General features: G+C 43.2%; 1 protein-coding gene across 10 annotated transcripts in view; it reads left to right on the forward strand.

The window, feature by feature from the left end:
• The first annotated feature begins 8,881 nt into the window (after positions 1-8,881).
• wnk1b (WNK lysine deficient protein kinase 1b) overlaps positions 8,882-20,607 on the forward strand; it is a 217,388-nt gene continuing 205,662 nt past the window's right edge. For 4 of the 10 annotated variants that reach the window (XM_086008876.1, XM_086008879.1, XM_086008882.1 and 1 more), the window contains exon 1: positions 8,893-10,894. In XM_086008876.1, coding sequence (XP_085865002.1) covers positions 10,079-10,894 — 816 coding nt within the window. In that variant the 5' untranslated portion in view covers positions 8,893-10,078. Of the gene's footprint in view, positions 10,895-20,607 lie in introns of all 10 variants that reach the window. The other 6 variants (XM_086008883.1, XM_086008884.1, XM_086008880.1 and 3 more) reach the window with 6 other exon arrangements.

The following is a 20,607-nucleotide window of genomic DNA, read 5'->3' on the forward strand; positions in this document are numbered from 1 at the left end:
TTGGAGTTTGAATTAATTATCAATAAAAGCATTTGTCAGATCTATTAAGTTACCTAAAAACTAAGCCTATGGACACAGATGGTATTAATGAGGCACACACTTTCTACAGAAAATGCAGCATAGCAACTTAGACTAACTGTAATGGTTTGCTGCAAGACGGTGGATTTTTATTTTGCCACACTCTACACAGGAAGTATGTGGTTCAAGCATGCTGCATTAGTCCGTTCAGCTTTTTGTTTTTCCTTCCCTTAGAACAATGGCTTTTGTACCATTGTTACTGTACAGCGTTTGTGATTCGACACTGAGTTCTCAGTCTTGCTGAGTTTCCTTGTGACACTTTGAGCAATGCTCACATGGGACATTGTAATGGTTGCTGTGAATAAATGTCACAAACTATTTCTCCCTGTTTCACACACAATCACTCCTGTGATGGTGCAACAGCTGCTGCTGCTTCCATTCACTGCCATGTATTATGGAAGTTAATTGAAAACTGTAACAACCAGCTCAAATTAAAAAGCACAATATTTAAATAACGATTTTGAAAATATTGATTTATTCAACTGTGTAGTTCCTCTAAAAAAAAACCCACAAGCTATCTCTTTTAAAACATCCCTATGACAAAAATACATTATTGATTTAAATCCTTTTTTACTACTAACAGTATTTAGAGGGTTTCTGGGGCTCCCAAATCTGCAATCATCTTTCCCACAAATCCCTGTTTGAATCTCCATAATCAGGTTTCTGCCCTAGCCACAGCACTGCTTCTCTTGACCCCTCCACTGCCTCTGTGTTGTCCAACTGCTTGTCCGACATCCAGCCTTGGATGAGCTGCAATTTCCGCCAGTTAAAAATGGACAAGACCAAAGCCATTGGGGGAGAAATTCATTATCGCCCCGTTTGGGGCGCAATTATCGGCCGGGCACAAAGTTTAGCGCCTGGCGCTAATTATCACCTCCGACTGCAAAATTGGCTTTTATCGCCCCTGGAGGTGATTGGAGCGCTAAATCAGGCGCTACACACCTCTCTTAAGGCACTAAGGCCGAGGAGCGAGGCGCTACCTCACAGCGCTGGCGAAGCTCATGTAATGTCAGTCAGCAATGGAACAGACACACTGGCACCGTCCAATTCTTAAAGGGGAGTTCTGATGAATGGTCATCGACCTGAAAGGTTAACTCTGTTTCTCTCTTCACAGATGCTGCTTGCCCTGCTGAGTTTCTTCTGCATTTTCTGTTTTTATCTTAAAGGGGAGGGTCGATCTTGCTCTCCATCCACATCCTGCTCATTGCAGCCTTGAATCTCGGCCTGAATCTCAGCCTGGAGAGACCTGTACATCAAATCTGCTGGAAAGAACAATGGAGAGAACCAGGAAAAGAGCTCAGAGTGCAGACCCCATAATCTCTTCTAAATCGATACAAGGAAGGGCAAATCAAAATCAACCTGCAAAGTGCTGCTCAGTACCCAAAACTCCTTCACACAGCGTTGAATCTCTCCAGAAGTCTCTCTCTCTCTCTCAGAATGTGTGGTGCAAAAATGTCACCGACAAAAAAAGATAGGAAGTGGTCGCCTTTAAATAGCGCTCCCCTAGTCTCTTTCTGACAGCATAACGCTCCCCTCAACCTGTCGTTGCTAGCGGCAGGCGGTAAGGCAGGGGGCGCCACTCAATTTCCAGTCTGGGGCGCTAACGGGGCGTTGCGCACTCGACTGACGTCACGATCTGCCAGCGCAGGAGATCGTGGCGGTAGTGTTTAGCACTGCCGCAAAATGTCTAGTTAATTTCGCGAGCGGCGCAAACGTTGCCGCGCCCGGGTGCTAGTTGCTTTGTGCCCCACTTGGCACCCTCTTAAGGCGCTAACGGGAGGCACAAACAACTGAATTTTCCCCCCATTGTCTTTTATTGCTGCCATAAACTTTGTACCCTTGCCTTCAATTCCTTCCCTTTCTGACAATTAGCTCAGCCTGAACTAGACTGTTCATTACATTTTTATCCTATTCGACCCCAAACTGAGCTTCTTACCCTATATCCTCTCCATCAGAAAAACTGTCACCTTCCACCTCTGTAACGTTGCCTGCCTCCACCCCTACCTAAGCCCATCTACTGAGGAAACGCGCATCCATGTCTGTGTCACCTCCAGACTCAAGCATTCCAATGCTTTCCAGGCTGGCCTCCCCTTCTCCACACGCTGTAAAATTCAGCTCATCTAAAATTCTGCTGGCTGTATCCTATCCCGCACCAAGTGCCGCTCACCCATGACTCTTGTCCTCTCTGGCCTACATTGGCTCCTAGCTACCCAAAGCCTCCCTCCATCACCTTGTCCATCCCTATTTCTGTAAACTCTTCCAGTTCTACAAATCCCCTCCCCAAACTCTTGCTCCACTGACTGTGGCCTCTTGTGCAATACCCCCACCCTTCATCTCACCTTTGGTGGCCATGTCTTCAGTCACCTAGGCCCCACACCATTGAATTATCTTTATTAATCCCTCTGCCTCGCCAGCTCCTTCTCCTCCTTTAAGGCCCTCCTTAAAACCTACCTCTTTGACCAAGCTGTTGGTCAAGCTACTTAATCTCTCCTTTGGCTCGATGTCATATACTTGTGTGAAGTGCCCTCGGAAGTTAAAGGCACTATATAAGTGCAAGTTAGGGCTCATGGGATTGGGGGTAATATACTAGCATGGATTGAGGATTGGTTAACGGACAGAAAACAGAGAGTAGGAATAAACGGGTCATTTTCGGGTTAGCAGGCTGTAACTAGTGGGGTACCGCAAGGATCAGTGTTTGGGCCTCAGCTAGTCACAATCTACATCAATGATTTGGATGAGGGGACCAAATGTAATATATCCATGTTTGCTGATGATAAAAAGCTGGGTGGGAATATAAGTTATGAGGAGGATGCAAAGAGGCTTCCAGGGGATATAGACAGGGTAAGTGAGTGGGCAAGAACATGACAAATGGAATATAATGTGGAGAAATGTGAAGTTATCCACTTTGGTAGGAAAAATAGAAAAGCAGAGTATTTTTTAAATGGCGAGAGATTGGGAAATGTTGGTGTTCAGAGGGACCTGGGTATCCTTGTACATGAATCACTGAAAGTTAACATGCAGGTACAGCATGCAATTGGGAAAGCAAATGGTATGTTGGCCTTTATTACAAGAGGATTTGAGTATAAGAGTAAAGGAGGTAAAAATTGGGGTGCTGCGAGCCAATATCGCGGCGGCACGTCGGGTCGCGGTACTGCAGGCCTTCCTCCCCTTATTTTGTGGGAGGCGTTAGCGGCGCCGCACCCAGACACTAGTTGATTTGCGCCCTGCTAGCGCCCTCTTAGGGGGCTAACGGGAGGCGCAAATCAAACGAATTTAGCCCCCAAGATGTGTTACTGCAATTATATAGGGCCGTGGTGAGACCACACCTGGAGTATTGTGTACAGTTTCGATCTCCTCACCTAAGGAAGGATATACTTGCCATAGCGGGAGTGCAACGAAGGTTCACCAGACTGATTCCTGGGATTGGGGGTTTGTCCTATGAGGAGAGATTGAGTAGACTAGGCCTATATTCTCTGGAGTTTAGATGAATGAGAGGTGATCTCATTGAAACATATAAAATTCTTAGAGGGCTTGACAGGGTAGATGCAAGGAGGATGTTTCCCTTGGCTGGGGAGTCTAGAACCAGGGGTCACAGTCTCAGAATAAGGGGTCGGCCATTTAGGACTGAGATGAGGATAAATTTCTTCACTCAGAGGGTGGTGAATCTTTGGAATTCTCTACCCCAGAGGGCTGTGGAGCCTCAGTCGTTGAGTATATTCAAGACAGAGATTGATAGATTTTTGGATATTAAGGGCATCAAGGGATATGGGGATAGTGCAGGAAAGTGGAGTTGAGGTAGAAGATCAGCCATGATCTTATTGAATGGGCCAAATGGCCTACTCCTGCTCCTATTTCTTATGTTCTTATGTTCTAAGTTGTAGGCCATTGAACCCCTCGAGCCTGTTCCGCCATGCAATGAGATCATGGCTGATCTGTGATCTAACTCCATATCCCCGCCTTTGGTCCATATCCCTTAATACCTTTGGTTAATAAAAATCTATCAATCTCAGATTTAAAATTAGCAATTGATCTAGCATCAATTGCCGTTTGCGGAAGAGAGTTCCAGACTTCTACCACCCTTTGTGTGTAGAAGTGTTCCTTAATTTCACTCCTGAGTCTGGCTCTAATTTTTAGACTCCCCAACCAGTGGAAATAATTTCTCTCTATCTACCCCATCTGTTCCCCTTAATATCTTGAAAACTTTGATCAGATCACTCGTTAACCTTCTAAATTCTAGGAAATACAAGCCTAATCTGTGTAATCTCTCCTCATAATTTAACACTTGGAGTCCGGGTATCATTCTGGTAAACCTACGCTGCACTCCCTCCAAGACCAATATATCCCTCCCAAGGTGTGGTGCCCAGAGCTGCTCACAGTACTCCAGGTGTGGTCTAACCAGGGTTTTGTATAGCTGCAGCATAACTTCTACCTCCTTGTATTCTAGTCCTCTAGATATAAAGGCCAGCATTCCATTAGCCTTTTTGATTATTTTCTGTACCTGTTCATGAAATTTTAATGATCTATGTGCCTGGACCCCCAGTTTTTGGACTTCCACTGCTTTTAGCTTTTCACCATTTAGAAAGTACCCTGTTCTATCCTTTTTAAATCCAAAATGGATGACCTCGCATTTGCCTATGTTGAAATCCATTTGCCCCAGTTTAGCCCATTCACTTAATCTATCAATATCCCTTTGTAATTTTATGCTTTCATCCACACTGTCTACAGTACCTCCTATTTTTGCGTCATCGGCAAATTTGGAGAAATGGCTTTCTCTGCCATCATCTAAGTCGTTAATAAATACTGTGAATAGTTGAGGCCCCAACACAGATCCCAGCAGGACACCACTAGTCACATCCTGTCAATTAGAGAACCACCCATTATCCCTACTGCCTGTCTCCTGCTGCTCAGCCAATTTCCTAACAAGTTCAGTGATTTGCCTTCAATTCCATGGGCTTCTACCTTAGTTAACAGTCTCTTATGTGGGACTTTATCAATTGCCTTTTGGAAGTCCCTATAAATAACACCCATTGGCATTCTCCTGTCCACTACTTTAGTCACCTCCTCAAAAAATTCAATCTGGTTTGTCAGACGTGACCTACCATTCACTAATCCATGCTGGCTCTGTTGTTGTTGGGATGTAGGTGTTGCTGGCAAGGCCAGCATTTATTGCACATCCCTAATTGCCCTTGAGAAGGTGGCGGTGAGCTGCCTTCATGAACCGCTGCAATCTGCGAGGTGAAGGTACTCCCACAGTGCTGTTAGGGAGGGAGTTCTAGGATTTTGACCCAGCGACGATGAAAGAACAGCAATATACTTCCAGGTCAGGATGGTGTGTGACTTGGAGGGGAACTTGGAGGTGGTGGTGTTCCCATGTGCCTGCTGCCCTTGTCCTTCTAGGTGGTAGAGGTCGCGGGTTTGGGAGGTGTTGTCGAAGAAGCCTTGGCGAGTTGCTGCAGTGTATCTTGTAGATGGTACACACTGCAGCCATGGTGCACCAGTAATGGAGAGAGTGAATGTTTAAGGTGGTGGATGTGGTGCCAATCAAGCAGGCTGCTTTGTCTTGGATGGTGTCAAGCTTCTTGAGTGTTGTTGGAGCTGCACTCATCCAGGCAAGTGGAGAGTATTCGATCACACTCCTGACTTGTGCCTTGTAGATGGTTGAAAGGCTTTGGGGAGTCAGGAGGTGAGACACTCGCCGCAGAATATCTAACCTCTAACCTGCTCTTGTAGGCACAGTATTTAAGTGGCTGGTCCAGTTAAGTTTCTGGTCAATAGTGATCCCCAGGATGTTGATGGTGGGGGATTTGGTGATGATAATCCCGTTGAATGTCAAGGGGAGGTGGTTAGACTCTCTCTTGTTGGAAATGGTCATTGCCTGGCACTTGTGTGGCGTAACTGTTTCTTGCCACTTATCAGCCCAGGCCTGAATGTTATCCAGGTCTTGCTGCATGCGGGCACAGACTGCTTCATTTATCTGAGGAGTTACGAATGGAACTGAACACTGTGCAATCATCAGCGAACATCCCCACTTCTGACCTTATGATGGAGGGAAGGTCATTGATGAAGCAGCTGAAGATGGTTAGGCTTAGGACACTGAGCTGAGGAACTCCTGCAGCGATATCCTGAGTTGAGTTGATTAACCTCCAACAACCAGAACCATCTTCCTTTGTTTGGTATGTCTCCAGCCAGTGTCGAGTTCCCCCCTGATTCTCATTGACTTCAATTTTACTAGAGCTCCTTGAAGCCACACTCGGTCAAATGCTGCCTTGATGTCAAGGGCAGTCACTGTCACCTCACCTCTGGAATTTAACTCTTTTGTCCATGTTTGGACCAAGGCTGTAATGAAGTCTGGAGCCGAGTGGTCCTGGAGGAACCCAAACGGAGCTTTGATGAGCAGGTTATTGGTGAGTAAGTGCTGCTTAATACTCTTCTTCTTAGGCAGTCCCTCAGAACTGAGGATGACTTGCTTCCACACTAAAGATGAGTTCTCAGGTGACTGATGAGTCCAATGCGGGATCTACTGTCTCTGTCACAGGTGGGGCAGACGGTGGTTGAAGGGGCGGGTGGGTGGGGTGCTTGGGTTGACGTGCGCTCCTTCTGCTGTTTGCGCTTAGCTTCCGCTTGCTCCCAGCGAAGAGACTCGAGGTGTTCGGCGCCTTCTTGGATGCTTCTCCTCCACTTTGTGCGGTCTTGGGCTAGGGATTCCCAGGTGTCGGTGGGGATGTTGCACTTTTTCAAGGAAACTTTGAGGGTGTCCTTGAAGTGTTTCCTTTGTCCACCTGCTTAATAGCACTGTCGATGACACCTTCCATCACTTTGCTGATGATTGAGAGTAGGCAGATGGGGTGGTAACCAATGTTCCACCTAATTATAAATTTGGGCGTGCAGTCCCTTTAACGAGCTGCACGGCCCACTCAAAGTTTTGCACATAAGTGACATTTTACATTGGTAAAGCTGGGACCGGCAGACAGCTGTGCTGCCTCATGGCTTAGAGGGAATGTTGGAATGTTGGCGGTAATAGGCTGGATTGAATTTGTCCTTTTTGTGGATAGGACATACCTGGGCAATTTTCCATTTTGTCGGGTAGATGCCAGTGTCGTAACTGTACTGGAACAGCTTGGCTAGAGGCGCGGCTGGTTCTGGAGCACATGTCTTCAGCACTACCGCCAGTTGTTGTCGGGGCCCATAGCCTTTGCTGTATCCAGTGCGCTCAGCCTTGATATCACATGGGGTGAATCGAATTGGCTGAAGGCTGGCTTCTGTGATGGTGGGGACCTCAGGAGGAGGTCAAGATGGATCTTCCACTCGGCACTTCTGGCTGAAGAAGGTTGCAAATGCTTCAGTCTTGAATTTTGGACTCGTGCTAGGCTCCACCATCATTGAGGATGGGGATGCTCATGGAGTCTCCTCCTCTCATTAGTGGTCCACCATCACTCACGACTGGTTGTGACAGGACTGCAGAGCTTTGATCTGATCCGTTGGTTGTGTCATCGGTTAGCCCTGTCTATAGCATGCTGCTTCCGCTGTTAGCATGCATGCAGTCCTATATTGTAGCTTCACCAGGTTGGCACTTCATTTTTAGGTGCGCCTGGTGCTGCTTCTGGCATATTCTTCTACATTCCTCATTGAACCAGGGTTGGTCTCCTGGCTGGATGGTAATGGTAGAGTGTGGGATATGCTGGGCCATGAGATTATAGAGGTATACAATTCTGCTGCTGCTGATGGCCCACAGCGCCTCATGGATGCCCAGTTTTGACCTTTGTCTTAACAACCTTCTTGTGTAATATAGAGTTATAAAATGAGTTTGTGCCAGGCAGCATCCATATGGGGAGCTTCTGATTTCAACTGGACCATCCAAGATATTCCAAGTGAATACTTGCATTTGCTGTCGACTCATCTGTTCTCATGTACCTTCCTACAGTATTGGCCAGGTAGGAGGTCACTGATGCATCCCTTTGACTGGGAAATTTATGAAAGGGGCAAAATTAGCCTAAGTAAAACAGTGGATTTATTTTTTTAAAGTCCCACTGTAATGTCATAGCCATACGTTTACATTACACACATCCTGCATGTACTACCATCTTCAAAAGTTGGTCCATAGTCTAGCACTGTGGCCGGGCAGTGTAACCAATAAAACAATTTACACCAAGAAATAAGCATAAAGTGAGCAAAATAAATGCGACAGATCAGCGTTTTCACCAGTAATAAAAACATTATTTTAATCTTTCACTGTGATGGTGCATTAATACCCAGTTGTAGCACCCTGGTAACAAACAGAAATTGGAATAAGATGAATTCTGATCACTGATACACACCCTAAATGTAATAACCTGTCTTATTCTCTTTCCAGGCGCTGTGACCTGCCGCCAGCATTCTATGCTTTTTATTTCAGATTTTTATTTTTTATTGGAATGGTGAACTGAGGTCACTTTGAATTTGGGGCGGTAGACCATCCAGGAGAGAATTTCAATATCACGCAACGATGTATTTCCGTACGATTTATGTAATCTGCGTATTTAAGAAAAATGAGGGGGGGTTATTGCACATTTTTTCATTAAGATAGTATCTCCCCTTTAAGAATCAAGGCTGGAAAATGAATGACTAAGGATTTAAACAGCAGCCTCACCCCCTCCCTCGGTGCACTGCACGCATCCTTTTCCCCCCCCTATTGTCCGAATCACGTGCTGGTCTCAACGTGCTCGTTCGACGCAAAGTGGGAGGAATAAATAAACGCCAACCAACTGAAAAGTTTTCGCTGCATGATGGGAGTTGTAGTTCTCTCCCCTTGCGTGGTTCAAATTGAATGATAACCCGACGTCGTCAGTTGAAAAATAAAAACTACGTTTCCCAGATGGCTGTGCGGTGGGCGGCACGCATGTGAATTAGCTACCTTGAGCTCGAGCGCTGAGCTTCTTGGTAAGTCCCAGTCAGTGAGCGAAAGACAGTGTGTCCGCCATTTACAGTTGGAAAGAAGAGCGTGTGTGTCTCGGAGCGGAGAGGTGGATTAAGCACCTATCTTCGCCCCCCCCCCCCCCCCCCTCCTCCGCGGGGGGCCCGGGCTCGTTTTCATTATTAGTTGTCCGTAGCGGAAAAGAGTTGGTGATTTTCTTTTTTTTGGTTGAAAATTAATTTCCAGTGGGAGAGGAAGAGAAGAAGCCGGGATGTTACGTATGTGGACAGGACTGCAGTGAGATCTTCTCCCCGGGCAACTCGACCTGGGGTTTTCCATTGTTGTTGTTTCCAGGCCTACTCTATCTGGCAGCCCGGACTGCTCTTGCTTACTTCGATTTTGCTGACTTTTTTTAAACTATATACATTTATCGCATCCATTTTGAAAGCTTGGAAGAGCAGAGCCTTATGGACATCGACGGAACAGTTGTGGCGCTGTACATCATCGCTGTTTAAAAAAACGACTCCACACATTACCCGTAACTAGAATTGTTCTGCTGTTGAGGGATCAGACGCTGCATCGCTGTGAAACGGACTGTTGCGTTGATTGCCTCTCTTTTTTGGTAGTTAAAAAAAAATATAACTTTTTGGAGTTTATTGGAGAGAAAGGAACTATTTTGGCTCTGCTTCCATCGTCGGATTTTTTTTCATTTTAAATTTCTTTCATTATCTCCCTTTTGAGAGAAATGAAGGCTGAATGAAAACTGTTTGGGGTTTTTAATTAAGGATGGATGGATCACATCAGATGGTCCATGTTTATCTGGCTGCATCGCAACTGATTGAGTTGGACAATATTGTGTGTCTCTTTTTTTATGAAGGAACGCCTCTGTTCCAGGGACCCGATCCTTTGCACAAAAATAGTATGGAATTATTTTGACTTTAAAAAAAATTGGTTTGCATTTGTCTCTATTCGTAGTTGGTACTCTCTTGTGATTTTTTTGCATTTCAATCAGGCGCTTGACTTATGTCTCGCGTTGAAATCTTGTTCTAAAGAGAAACCACTGCAATTTTTTTGGTTTTGAACCCTGTTTGCAATCGCATTTTTGTGGCAATGTCGGAAAGTGCAGACAAGATTGGGTCTTTATTGCGCCCCCCTAAAAATGGTACCAATTCCAGTTCGGATACGACAATAGGGGAACGTTTTGGAGTAAATTTGAGAAAAAAGGAAGAGTTCAACGCCCTCAGAAGGCGGAGACATACTATGGACAAGGACAGCAAAGCAGAGCACCAACGATTTATCAGGAGGAGTGTGATCTGCGATTCCAACGTGACCGCTTTGGACCATCTGCCTAGTAAGACCTGCATTATCGTTTCTCCACCCGAATCGGATAATGCAACTATATTAATAAGCAGTGTCACCAATAATGAAGCGCAGCCTCCAGTGAAAGCAACGGCTGTTGACCCCGTCACTGCTGCAGTTCCTGTAATTGCCGAAGAAAAATGCGAAAACTGCACTGATGGCAGTACGAAAGACGGAAGCACAGTCGCGGGAATTGGCGATGAACCACCTAGGGCCCCCGTCCGTTCACCCGATGTCAATGTTTGCAATCATGCCGGGAGTACAGCCAGCAGCAGCAGCACTGTCAGCAAAGACAGAAGAAAGCAAAAAGCTGTCCCAATCAAGGAGGAAGTCGAGTCGAAAGTCAGCGAAGAAGACAGTGCGGAGAGCCGAGAGGCGGAGGAGGCGAGAAATCTCGAGAGGAAGGCGCAGGAGGATAATGAAGAAATAGAGACAAAGGCTGTGGCAACTTCCCCTGATGGGAGGTTTTTGAAGTTTGACATAGAAATTGGGAGAGGATCTTTCAAAACCGTCTATAAAGGTCTAGACACAGAAACGACAGTGGAAGTAGCTTGGTGTGAATTGCAGGTAAGTTTCATGCTTCTGTTGGAGGTCGTGTTTGTATTCATCCTTTAGGAAGATTGCCCTCTATTTAAATAATAATTCTAGCTTCCATCAGTACTGGTCCTGTCGAAGGAATCATAATCGTACCAAAGGTGATGTGAAATTTAGCACAAACATTAACTGGGGTCTGGCAATGAATCCCCTGACACTTGCCACTTGGAAGCATAGTTTAAAAAGTAGAGAAAACTGTTTTTGTAGTTTTAATTTTTAAAAAAGGGATTACCAATGTAATTTACATTCTGTTAAAAGGCTTTCTTCTGGCTTTCATTCTACCTTTCCTTGCTCAGACTTAGACTTAGTTTTGGTAATGGCCCTCTGGTATTTTCCCTGTATAAACCTAGACAGTGAGTGTTGGCAGATTTGACCATGGCTGGTGCCATCACATTGGACATCTGCACAAGAACAATTCTAAAGGGGATTGCTAGATTATAATCTGAATAGGGAACCTCTTGGTTTTCCACCCCCCCCCCCCCCCCTTCTCATGGGGTGCTGAGGCCATTGGATTTCTACCACCACCATAGCTGAAATCGGCTAACTTGGAACAGACTGGGTATTACACCATGCACCTTGCTGGTCTGTGTGGCTCAGAACTTACTGCTTTATAGCTGAATTTTGAAGTGGAGTCCAAAATGAACGTTGCTTCTCCTTCAGTAAATATTTGTGATTGTGTGGTTAGTTTCCACTGCACCACTGATGTGGTAATCCATGCAAGGGGTTGTGCAGTGTGCCTTGTTAATATGTATATTTACTTATTTCTGGGTTATTAATGTATAGTGGTGAGAAATGACCAGTGTTAATGCAGTACTTTTTATTAAAGTGTATTCACTGTTGTAATGTAAAATGCGACAGCCAATTTGTGCATAGCTAGGTCAAACAAACAGCAATGAGATCATGACTAGATAATCTGTTTAGCGATGTTGGTTGAGGGATAAATATTGGTCAGGACACCAGGGAGAACGCTCCTGCTCTTCAAACAGTGGCCATGGGATCTTTTACCTCCAAATGAGGGCAGTTGGGGTCTCGATTAAACATCGCCGCCAAAAACAGGTCCAGGCGGGGGGGCGCGGGGGCGGGGTGGGGGGGTTGGTCATTCGGCCTGATTGCCTGCCTCCCTTCCGCAGCTATGTTTGCGCCCGGGTGGCCCTGGAGATGGAGCACGCGGTGTCCGCTGGCGCGCTTGAGGCTTTCCGCGACCGGTGGGCGCCGCAGGGACTGGAGTGCATCACCACCCCGGCCAATACAATTTTAATTTAATTTACGTTTTATTAATTTACAGTCGTTATATGTTTGACCAAAAGAGCACAACCGTCTGACTCATTTATGGGGAGGAGGGTGTGGGACGGCCAAAGAACTTGACAAGGCTGGGACTTCGGCAGGACCTCATCATTTTTTTGGATCTGTTTCCCGCTTGGCAGCCAGTCACATTGACAGCCTTGTCGGCGGTTGGAAGGCCACACTCGCAGCAGGACGGTCAATGATCGGGGCTGGGAGGAGCGGGGAGATGGTTGGCGATTGGAGCTGGGTAGTAGGTGTGTGGAAGGTTGCCGATCGGGACTGGGGTTTGGGTTGGGCGGTGGGAAGTCTGTAGGCACTCCTGCGCTTCCTGGCCCACAAGGAGTGCTGAGAAAGGCACTTAGCTTGGGGAGCCGGCAGCTCCTGCCTCCCTTTCATTGCTGGGTTTCCCGAACTCTCTGAAACCCGTGCAGCAGCAGTGAATTTTAAATCGGGCTTCCAATTATTTAATTCTTTGTTTATAACCGTCAATCCTGTTTCCAACAAGATATTTATTATTTCTTTTACAATGTGTCAATTACTGAAGTTCCCGTAACAATAGTTGGTGCAACTTGGAGATTTATTCCAGTCTTACATAGTAACTTTTTGTTCTGATCAAAGGTCATTGACCTGAACTGTTAACCCAACCATCCTCTCTCCACAGATGCTGCCTGACCTGCTAAATATTTCCAACATTTTTTGTTTATTGTAGTAACTGTTTTCTGCTAGAATGTTCCACTTAAATACTATTCATATTTAATGTGGTAATGTCACTGTTTTTACATTATTTACAAGATATTTTGAATGATCTATAGTAAGTACAAAAAGGGCTCAGGTAGATTGAATTACTGTTTTTTAATTTTGTTCTACATCAATTGTGTATTCTGTTTTTGTTGACTGATCATCTGTATTTGTTTAAAATGTTATAGTTTGCAGGATGCTGCATAATTAAATTCATCTTATCCTCCAATATGCTTATAATGCAGTTTGATATATAGTCTGGCTGAAAAATCAGTTGTGCAGAATATTAGATGGCAATTTAGAGGTACAGGTAGACTACCCTTTATCCGAACTTCCGAAAACCGAAACCCTCTAAAAACCGAAAGTTTTTTCGTTCAGCGTAAGTCGTGCGCACGACCCCGACCCCCACCCCCGACAAATTTCCCAGTCTTATAAAATACCTTCTGAAATCCGAAATTTTCCGAAAACCGAAACCTCGGGACCAGCCGTGTTTTCGGATAAAGGATGGTCTACCTGTATTAATAATTGCATCAAAATGGGTATAAAGTTTGAATGCAAGGCCAATGTATATTTTATACAAAACATGCAATGCTTTATGGGTGCAGTAAGTACTTAAATCCTTGAAGCAAAGTGTACATTTCAAAATCTTGAAGGAGTAGTTACGATTTAAACACGAGCTGATTTCCCATAGGGTTGCTCGTGTCGAATCAGAGGATGTGGTAGAACTTAGTGAAAATGTGGTGAGAGACCGTGAACTAAATGGGTAGCGATCAGCCAGTTAATCAGGATAAGTTGATAATGAAGTGCTTTTTGATGCCTCCAGTTTCTCGGGAGCCAAATTATGAAAATGTCACTTGTGTGTGCACTTAAAATATGACTCCATATTAGTGTATCGCCTATGGTGTTTCTGATAGTATGTCAGTGATGGGCTGTTTTTAGGACAGGAGCGTTATGGCATGTATTTTGTACACCATATATTTTGCTCTGTCCCTTTTAAGGCCACAAAGCCTCATTGCTGTTAAGTGAACAGCAAAAGTAAATGTGGGTCCCTTACAGGCTGCGACAGGAGAAGTTATAATGGGGAATAAGGAAATGGCAGAGAAATGAAAAATACTTGGTGTCTGTCTTCACGGAAGAAGACGCAAAAAACTTACTGAAATAGTGGAGAACCAAGGGACTAGCGAGAATAAGGAACTGAAAGAAATTAGTATTAGTAAAAAAAAAAAAAGTACTGGAGAAATTAATGGGACTGAAAGTTGATAAATCCTCAGGACCTGATGGCCTACATCCTAGGGCTTTGAAAGAGGTGGCTATCGAGATAGTGGATGTATTGGTTGTCATTTTCCAAAATTCCATAGATTCTGGAACGGTTCCCACGGATTGGAAGGTAGCAAATGTAACCCCACTATTTAAGAAAGGAAGGAGCGAGAAAACGGGGAACTGCACACCAGTTAGCCTGACATCAGTAGTAGGGAAAATGCTAGAATCTATTAAGGACGTGGTAACAGGACACTTATTTTAAAAAAAAATTAAAAAAAATTAAAAAAAGTAATAATAGGATTGGGCAGAGTCAACAAGAATTTATGAAAGGGAAATCGTGTTTGACAGATCTGTTAGAATTTTTTGAGGTAACTAACAGAATAGATAAGGGGGAACCAGTGGATGTGGTGTATTTGGATTTTCAGAAGGTATCGATAAGGTATCACACAAGAGGTTATTAAACAAAATTAGGGCTCATGGATTGGGGGTAATATACTAGCATGGATTGGTTAATGGACAGAAAACCGCGAGTAGGAATAAACGGGTCATTTTCGGGTTGGCAGGCTGTAACTAGTGGGGTACGACAAGGATCAGTGCTTGGGCCTCAGCTATTCACAATCTACATCAATGATTTGGATGAGGGGACCAAATGTAAAATATCCAAGTTTGCTGCTGATACAAAGCTGGGTGGGAATATAAGTTGTGAAGATGCAAGGAGGCTTCAAGGGGATATCGACAGGCTAAGTGAGTGGGCATGAACATGGCAAATGGAATATAATGTGGAGAAATATGAAGTTATCCACTTTGGCATGAAAAATAGAAAAGCAGAGTATTTTTTAAATGGTGAGAGATTGGGAAATGTTGGTGTTCAGAGGGACCTGGGTGTCCTTGTACACGAATCACTGAAAGTTAACATGCAGGTACAGCAGCAATTAGGAAAGCAAATGGTATGTTTGCCTTTATTACAAGAGGATTTGAGTATAAGAGTAAAGGCGTCTTACTGCAATTATATAGGGCCCTGGTGAGACCACACCTGGAGTATTGTGTACAGTTTTGGTCTTGACTAAGGAAGGATATATAACAGCAAAATACTGTGGATGCTGGAAATCTGAAATAACAGAAAATGCTGGAAATACTCAGCAGGCCAGGCAGCATCCATGGAGAGAGAAACAGAGTTAACGTTTTGTCAGAACTGGAAAAAGCTGGAGATGTAACATATTAAGCAGGTGCAGAGACGGGGGGGGGGGGGGGGGAGTGGTGGTTAGGAGGGTAGGATTATATTATGTTAGAAGGAACGATATACTTGCCATAGAGGGAGTGCAATGAAGGTTCACCAGACTGGTTCTTGGGATGGGGGAGTTGTCCTATGAGGAGAGATTGAGTAGACTAGGCCTATATTCCCTAGAGTTTAGAATGAGAGGTGATCTCATTGAAACATATAAAATTCTTAGAGGGCTTGACAGGGTAGATGCAAGGAGGATGTTTCCCTTGGCTGGGGAGTCTAGAACTAGGGGTCACAGTCTCAGAATAAGGGGTCGGCCATCTAGGACTGAGATGAGAAATTTCTTCACTCAGAGGGTGGTGAATCTTTGGAATTCTCTACCTCAGAGGGCTGTGGAGCCTCAGTCATGGAGTATATTCAAGACTGAGATCGATTAGATTTTTGTATAGTAAGGGAATCAAGGGATATGGGGATAGTGCAGATGAGGTAAAAGATTAGCATTGATCTTACTGAAAGTCAGAGCAGGCTTGAAGGGCCAAATGGCCTACTCCTGCTCCTATTTCTTACTTTCTTATGAACACTGGTTGAGTTCATGGAGAGTTTAATTGTTATGCAGCTACTTGTCAAAATATTCACTTTTTATATATAAGGCAATTAAATGGCTACAGACATTCTGACTCTTAAATTTTCTGTTCTTGGAAATTTAACCCTACATTACAAAAAAACTGGCTTTTTTTAGTGTGATGCAGAAATTTGAGTAGTATGTAGAAGTGTGACTGGAAACCCATGAACTTCTAAAATACCAACACTATAATTACTGCTTTATTTTTGAGAGATATTACGACACTCTGCCGTTTTAAAGTTATGCAGTAGTGAAGAAAGTGTTATCCAGTGGTGAAAGCCTTTTTTGAAGGAGAATGAATGGTAATAATGTCACACGGTGCACTGTTGTATTGTGCAGTCACTAGATTTGGGGTGTCGGGTTAATCCAGTCTGGCTTTTAAGTGTGCACAGAAAGCATTGAAATATTGACTGCCACCTATTTGAAACTTGGCTGCCAATTAATAGCCAATGTAATCTCTAACAGGCTTTTAACAATTGTTCCAATATACACACACTAAATTTCTTCCCCCACTTTTACCTTTTGATGGCCTTCTTCCACATGGTTTCTTCAGGTGAAGAGAAGGTCTGCTCTATTACCTATGTGTCTGAAGGTGTACAAGAGCAACCTTGCTAATTAACCATATGTTTGGCTTCCTTTGAGGAATAATAGGCCTGACTTCCAGACATTCTCCTAAATATATGGTTGAGACTATTTATTGTACAGGAATTGTAATTGCAAGCCCACCTCTTGCCATTCTGCCACATTGAGTTAAATTCTGTATGTGCTGCATCACCTGTGGATTTTGTTTTGTAATTTATTTTGAATGATCAACTTTTAATTCTTTTGAATATCTTCAATTGGTGAAAATGACATGGGAAGGACATACTGATTATTGTTTGGTAATTTGTTTTTAGGCCAGTGACAAATGGAAGAGGTATGCACGTCACTAAAGACATCTGGACTGCTTAGATTAGCTGAGGAATTGCAAATGAGTTTTAAAATATTCATCTTACTGCATGTCTTATAAAGAATTGAGATGCAATTCCAGTACAGTACTGTAGTTAGGATGGTGATATGTTGAGTTGAGTTTACATATTACTGTATGTATATTTTGAGAGTAATTTGTGTGTATTGGAAAAGCACATTTTTCTTATGTTTTTGGGTGTCTCAAGCACATGGCAGGTTAGTTACTAACAGCTTGGGTATAATTTGAAAGAAGATTGAAAGTCATTATGTTTGAAGAACTCAAGCTAAATTTGAGGAGAGTTTAGTTTGTGTAACTACTTTAACATTTTTTTTGTTTATTGCTGTGTTGTGAAGAAATGTATGTTGTAAAACGGTACCTCAGGGTATTCAATGAGGGTGCATCATGGAATTGAGATAATATCTTGTAAACCAGCAGAGATTGTAAGAAATCCCAGTGAAAATCAGCACTAATATAAGCAGCCCAGGTTTGTTTATAGACAATATTTTTTGAGGCAGAGTGTTTAGGCTACTTGTTTGAAAATATTTAAAAATATTGTAACTGCACCAGAATTTTAAACATGTAAAATTCTTTCCATGCAAAAAATTCAACCACGTCTGTTGTCTGATTTGGAAGGTCTTGAGATGTAACTTGAAAATGAAAATTCTCATTAGAAACCTGCTCTTAAAATTACAGTAATCTTTTGCTTCTGGAAGTGTGCACTTTGGAAATATTTCACTGCGTTCTTAATTCCATGCTTACGAATTCACATACTTGTGTTGGGAAATATTTCTGTTGCATAGTCACAACAGCTGCATTGCTTAAACCAAGTTTAAATAATCTTGCCATGATCCCTTGTGACAAGAATATTTAGGCTTGAATTACCCAAAAATGTGATGACCTTTTTTTTCCCCCCTGACTGACTTTGCTACTAAATGGATGAAGAACATTTGTAGGTGTACAGTACTTAGTGACATGTGGAGCAGAAATGAGCAAAGTTAATAAACTGTTTAATTATATTGCTTAGATCACTTGAGTATAAGTTAGAAGATCTTGGGAACCTGTTGCATTTTGGAATTTTTGATTATTTGGCCTAAGAGAAATTTTTATATTAATTTTAGGATATTGGTATTAAGTGAAATTTGGCTCAGCAGAGGTTGAATCCATAACATGCAGCTTTTGGGAATCTACTATAGTTTCGAATTTAGCACCTTAGGAATTACACCCAGACAAACCGGTTGGACACATGGCGTTTTCCCCGTATCATGTCCGCTTGAGACAGTGGGGGGGTTTGTTAAAATCATTCCAGTATACATTCACAGACATGTTAGAATGTCTGCCTTTTCATTCAGCACAGCAGGGAATTGTCCGATCAGGCCATGTAGGTGCCATGGGAGGAAGTTTTCTGATCCAGTGTGGTAGGTTTGATTGGCAGCTCAATGGGCCAATACTGTCTCACTAAAGGCAAGTCAGAAACACAGTCTGGAGTGATTGGAAAAGGAGATGAGACACAAAACGAAATCTCCCAGTTTCAGAAAAACTACTGGTCAGAAAAGTGTACTTAGCACACAAACTGTGCTAGTGGTGTGCATTACAGGGAGCGTTACAGAATAGGTAGTAATCATTAAGTGTCAAGTAACCTAGATGTTTTTGGTTAAAGGTGCCCATAAAAGTTAGTGTCCACCCCTTGTGCACAAAGTACAGCCAGTTCATATGACTGCTTTATTATGGGTGCTATTAAAAACACTTGGGTGATTTAGATACAATAATAACTTGAATATAGTTGTAATTATAGACCTATGGTCATCAAATTGGTGTCCAATTTTTGTTAGATCAGCCTAGAACTGGTAGAAACATGAATCCAGCAGTATGATGCATTCAAGCTGAGTTATGTGCTCTGAATTAGTGGCAGCATAAACAAAACCCCTGTCACTGGATTTATTCTGGTCCAAGTTTATTCGGTTGGCCAGGGGATTATGTCAATTACCTTGCCACATTGCCTTGCAAAGTGCAGTCATTTCAGTTTGGTATTGCCCATGAAAATGTAATGACGTTCTTTGCCCACCTGTCTTTTAATATTCCCAATTATGCTTGATTTGCTAAACCTTGATCACATGATGTTTCAGTAAATCAATGACATTGTACTTTGTTCTGGGTGGGTTTTATGCTATAGTGTTTTCTGAGTTAAATATGTGCTCTAGGAGATTTGTGACTCAGTTTGAATTGGTGGCCCTCATAGCACTTTATTCCATTTAATTGTATATCAATGGATGTCTTGATCTAATGGTATGTGTGGGAGATGGTTCTAACATCCTTGGTGGGTGGGGGTGGTACCGGGAAAATGGGAGTCAAGCTATTGGTCCTTATCAAAACATCAGGCCCCCCCCCCCCCCCCCGCCCTCCCTTGTGCCCTCAAGTACCCCATTACTACTTTTGCTATCGTCACCAATTCCTGTCTTTATGTTCCTGCCTTAAAGCATTTACATACAAGTTTTCTGCTTAAATTAATGGTTGAAAAATCATGAGCTGGAGGGCTTCAATTTCCTGATGTACATTCCAGGTGTGTGCCAGGAGCATAAAGGAGGAAATTTAGTGCACTACCAGAGTTTTCTGATTTACAGTCTTTAAAGACATTTCATAAACATACAAAATTACCTTACAAAATGTTCCAAAGTTCATGATTTACTTGTTTTAAAAAGCTCCTTAAGCCTTAAAGTGGTACAGAAGAGTTTTTTAAAAACTACATTTATAAACAGCAATCCATCCTCTACAAATCTTTTGTTTTCTAATCATCAGTCAACAAACCACAATCACAGGTGTTGTCTGTTCATATACATTTAAATAAATGGTAGACTTGCCTCAAATAAAGCTTTGACTATTTATTTAATCCCCAGTTTCTTTCAGTCTTTTGGAAAAAGCAAAGAAACTTTCAATTCCTCACAGCATAAGTAGACACACCCTTCCAACCTTCATCTTTTGTGCACAGATTGCATGCTGGAAATTATGAAAACTGAGCATGCTCAGAATGTACCGATGTGGTTTAATGTTCTCCAGCTGCCGAGATAAAAGCGTCTAGATGAAGCTGAAGTTTTTAAATTTTCATGTTAAACATTGACGTAAAAAATGACATTGCGAAATGAGAAACTAAGTTTAATGACAGAGTGCATTTGCAAGAGATACAGATAGATATATCTATTTAAAAAAATTGTGTATGGTACATGCTTCCTAGTCACCTTTGTAAATTTAGCATTGGAATTGCCCATGTAAACATTCTGTATGTAAATCATTACTGCTTGTTTTAATGTAGGTGCAAGCCACTAGTTGCCACCATGGCAGTCTTCAAATTATGGAAGCCATTCTCTTTCTTCTTGCCCCCACCCCCCACCTTCTTGCAGCTGCATTTTTGGGTATCTCTTCATGTGGAAAAACAGGTTTTAAATGTGAAAGGGGTGTGGGATCGCTTGCCCCAAGGTTTACCCCAGGCATTTTCTGGCCACTGAATTGGCCCAATTTGGGGGTCGGGACTACGCACCTTGTTAGTTTTCCCTGGTACTTCTCACTCCCACATCATGACCTGCAACCACTGACCCTGTCATCCCAACCCACTGATTTCT

The sequence above is a fragment of the Somniosus microcephalus genome, chromosome 16, assembly GCF_052327205.1.
Source record: "Somniosus microcephalus isolate GS21.2 chromosome 16, FLI_Smic_1.0, whole genome shotgun sequence".
In the NCBI taxonomy this organism is placed as follows: Eukaryota; Metazoa; Chordata; class Chondrichthyes; order Squaliformes; family Somniosidae; genus Somniosus; species Somniosus microcephalus.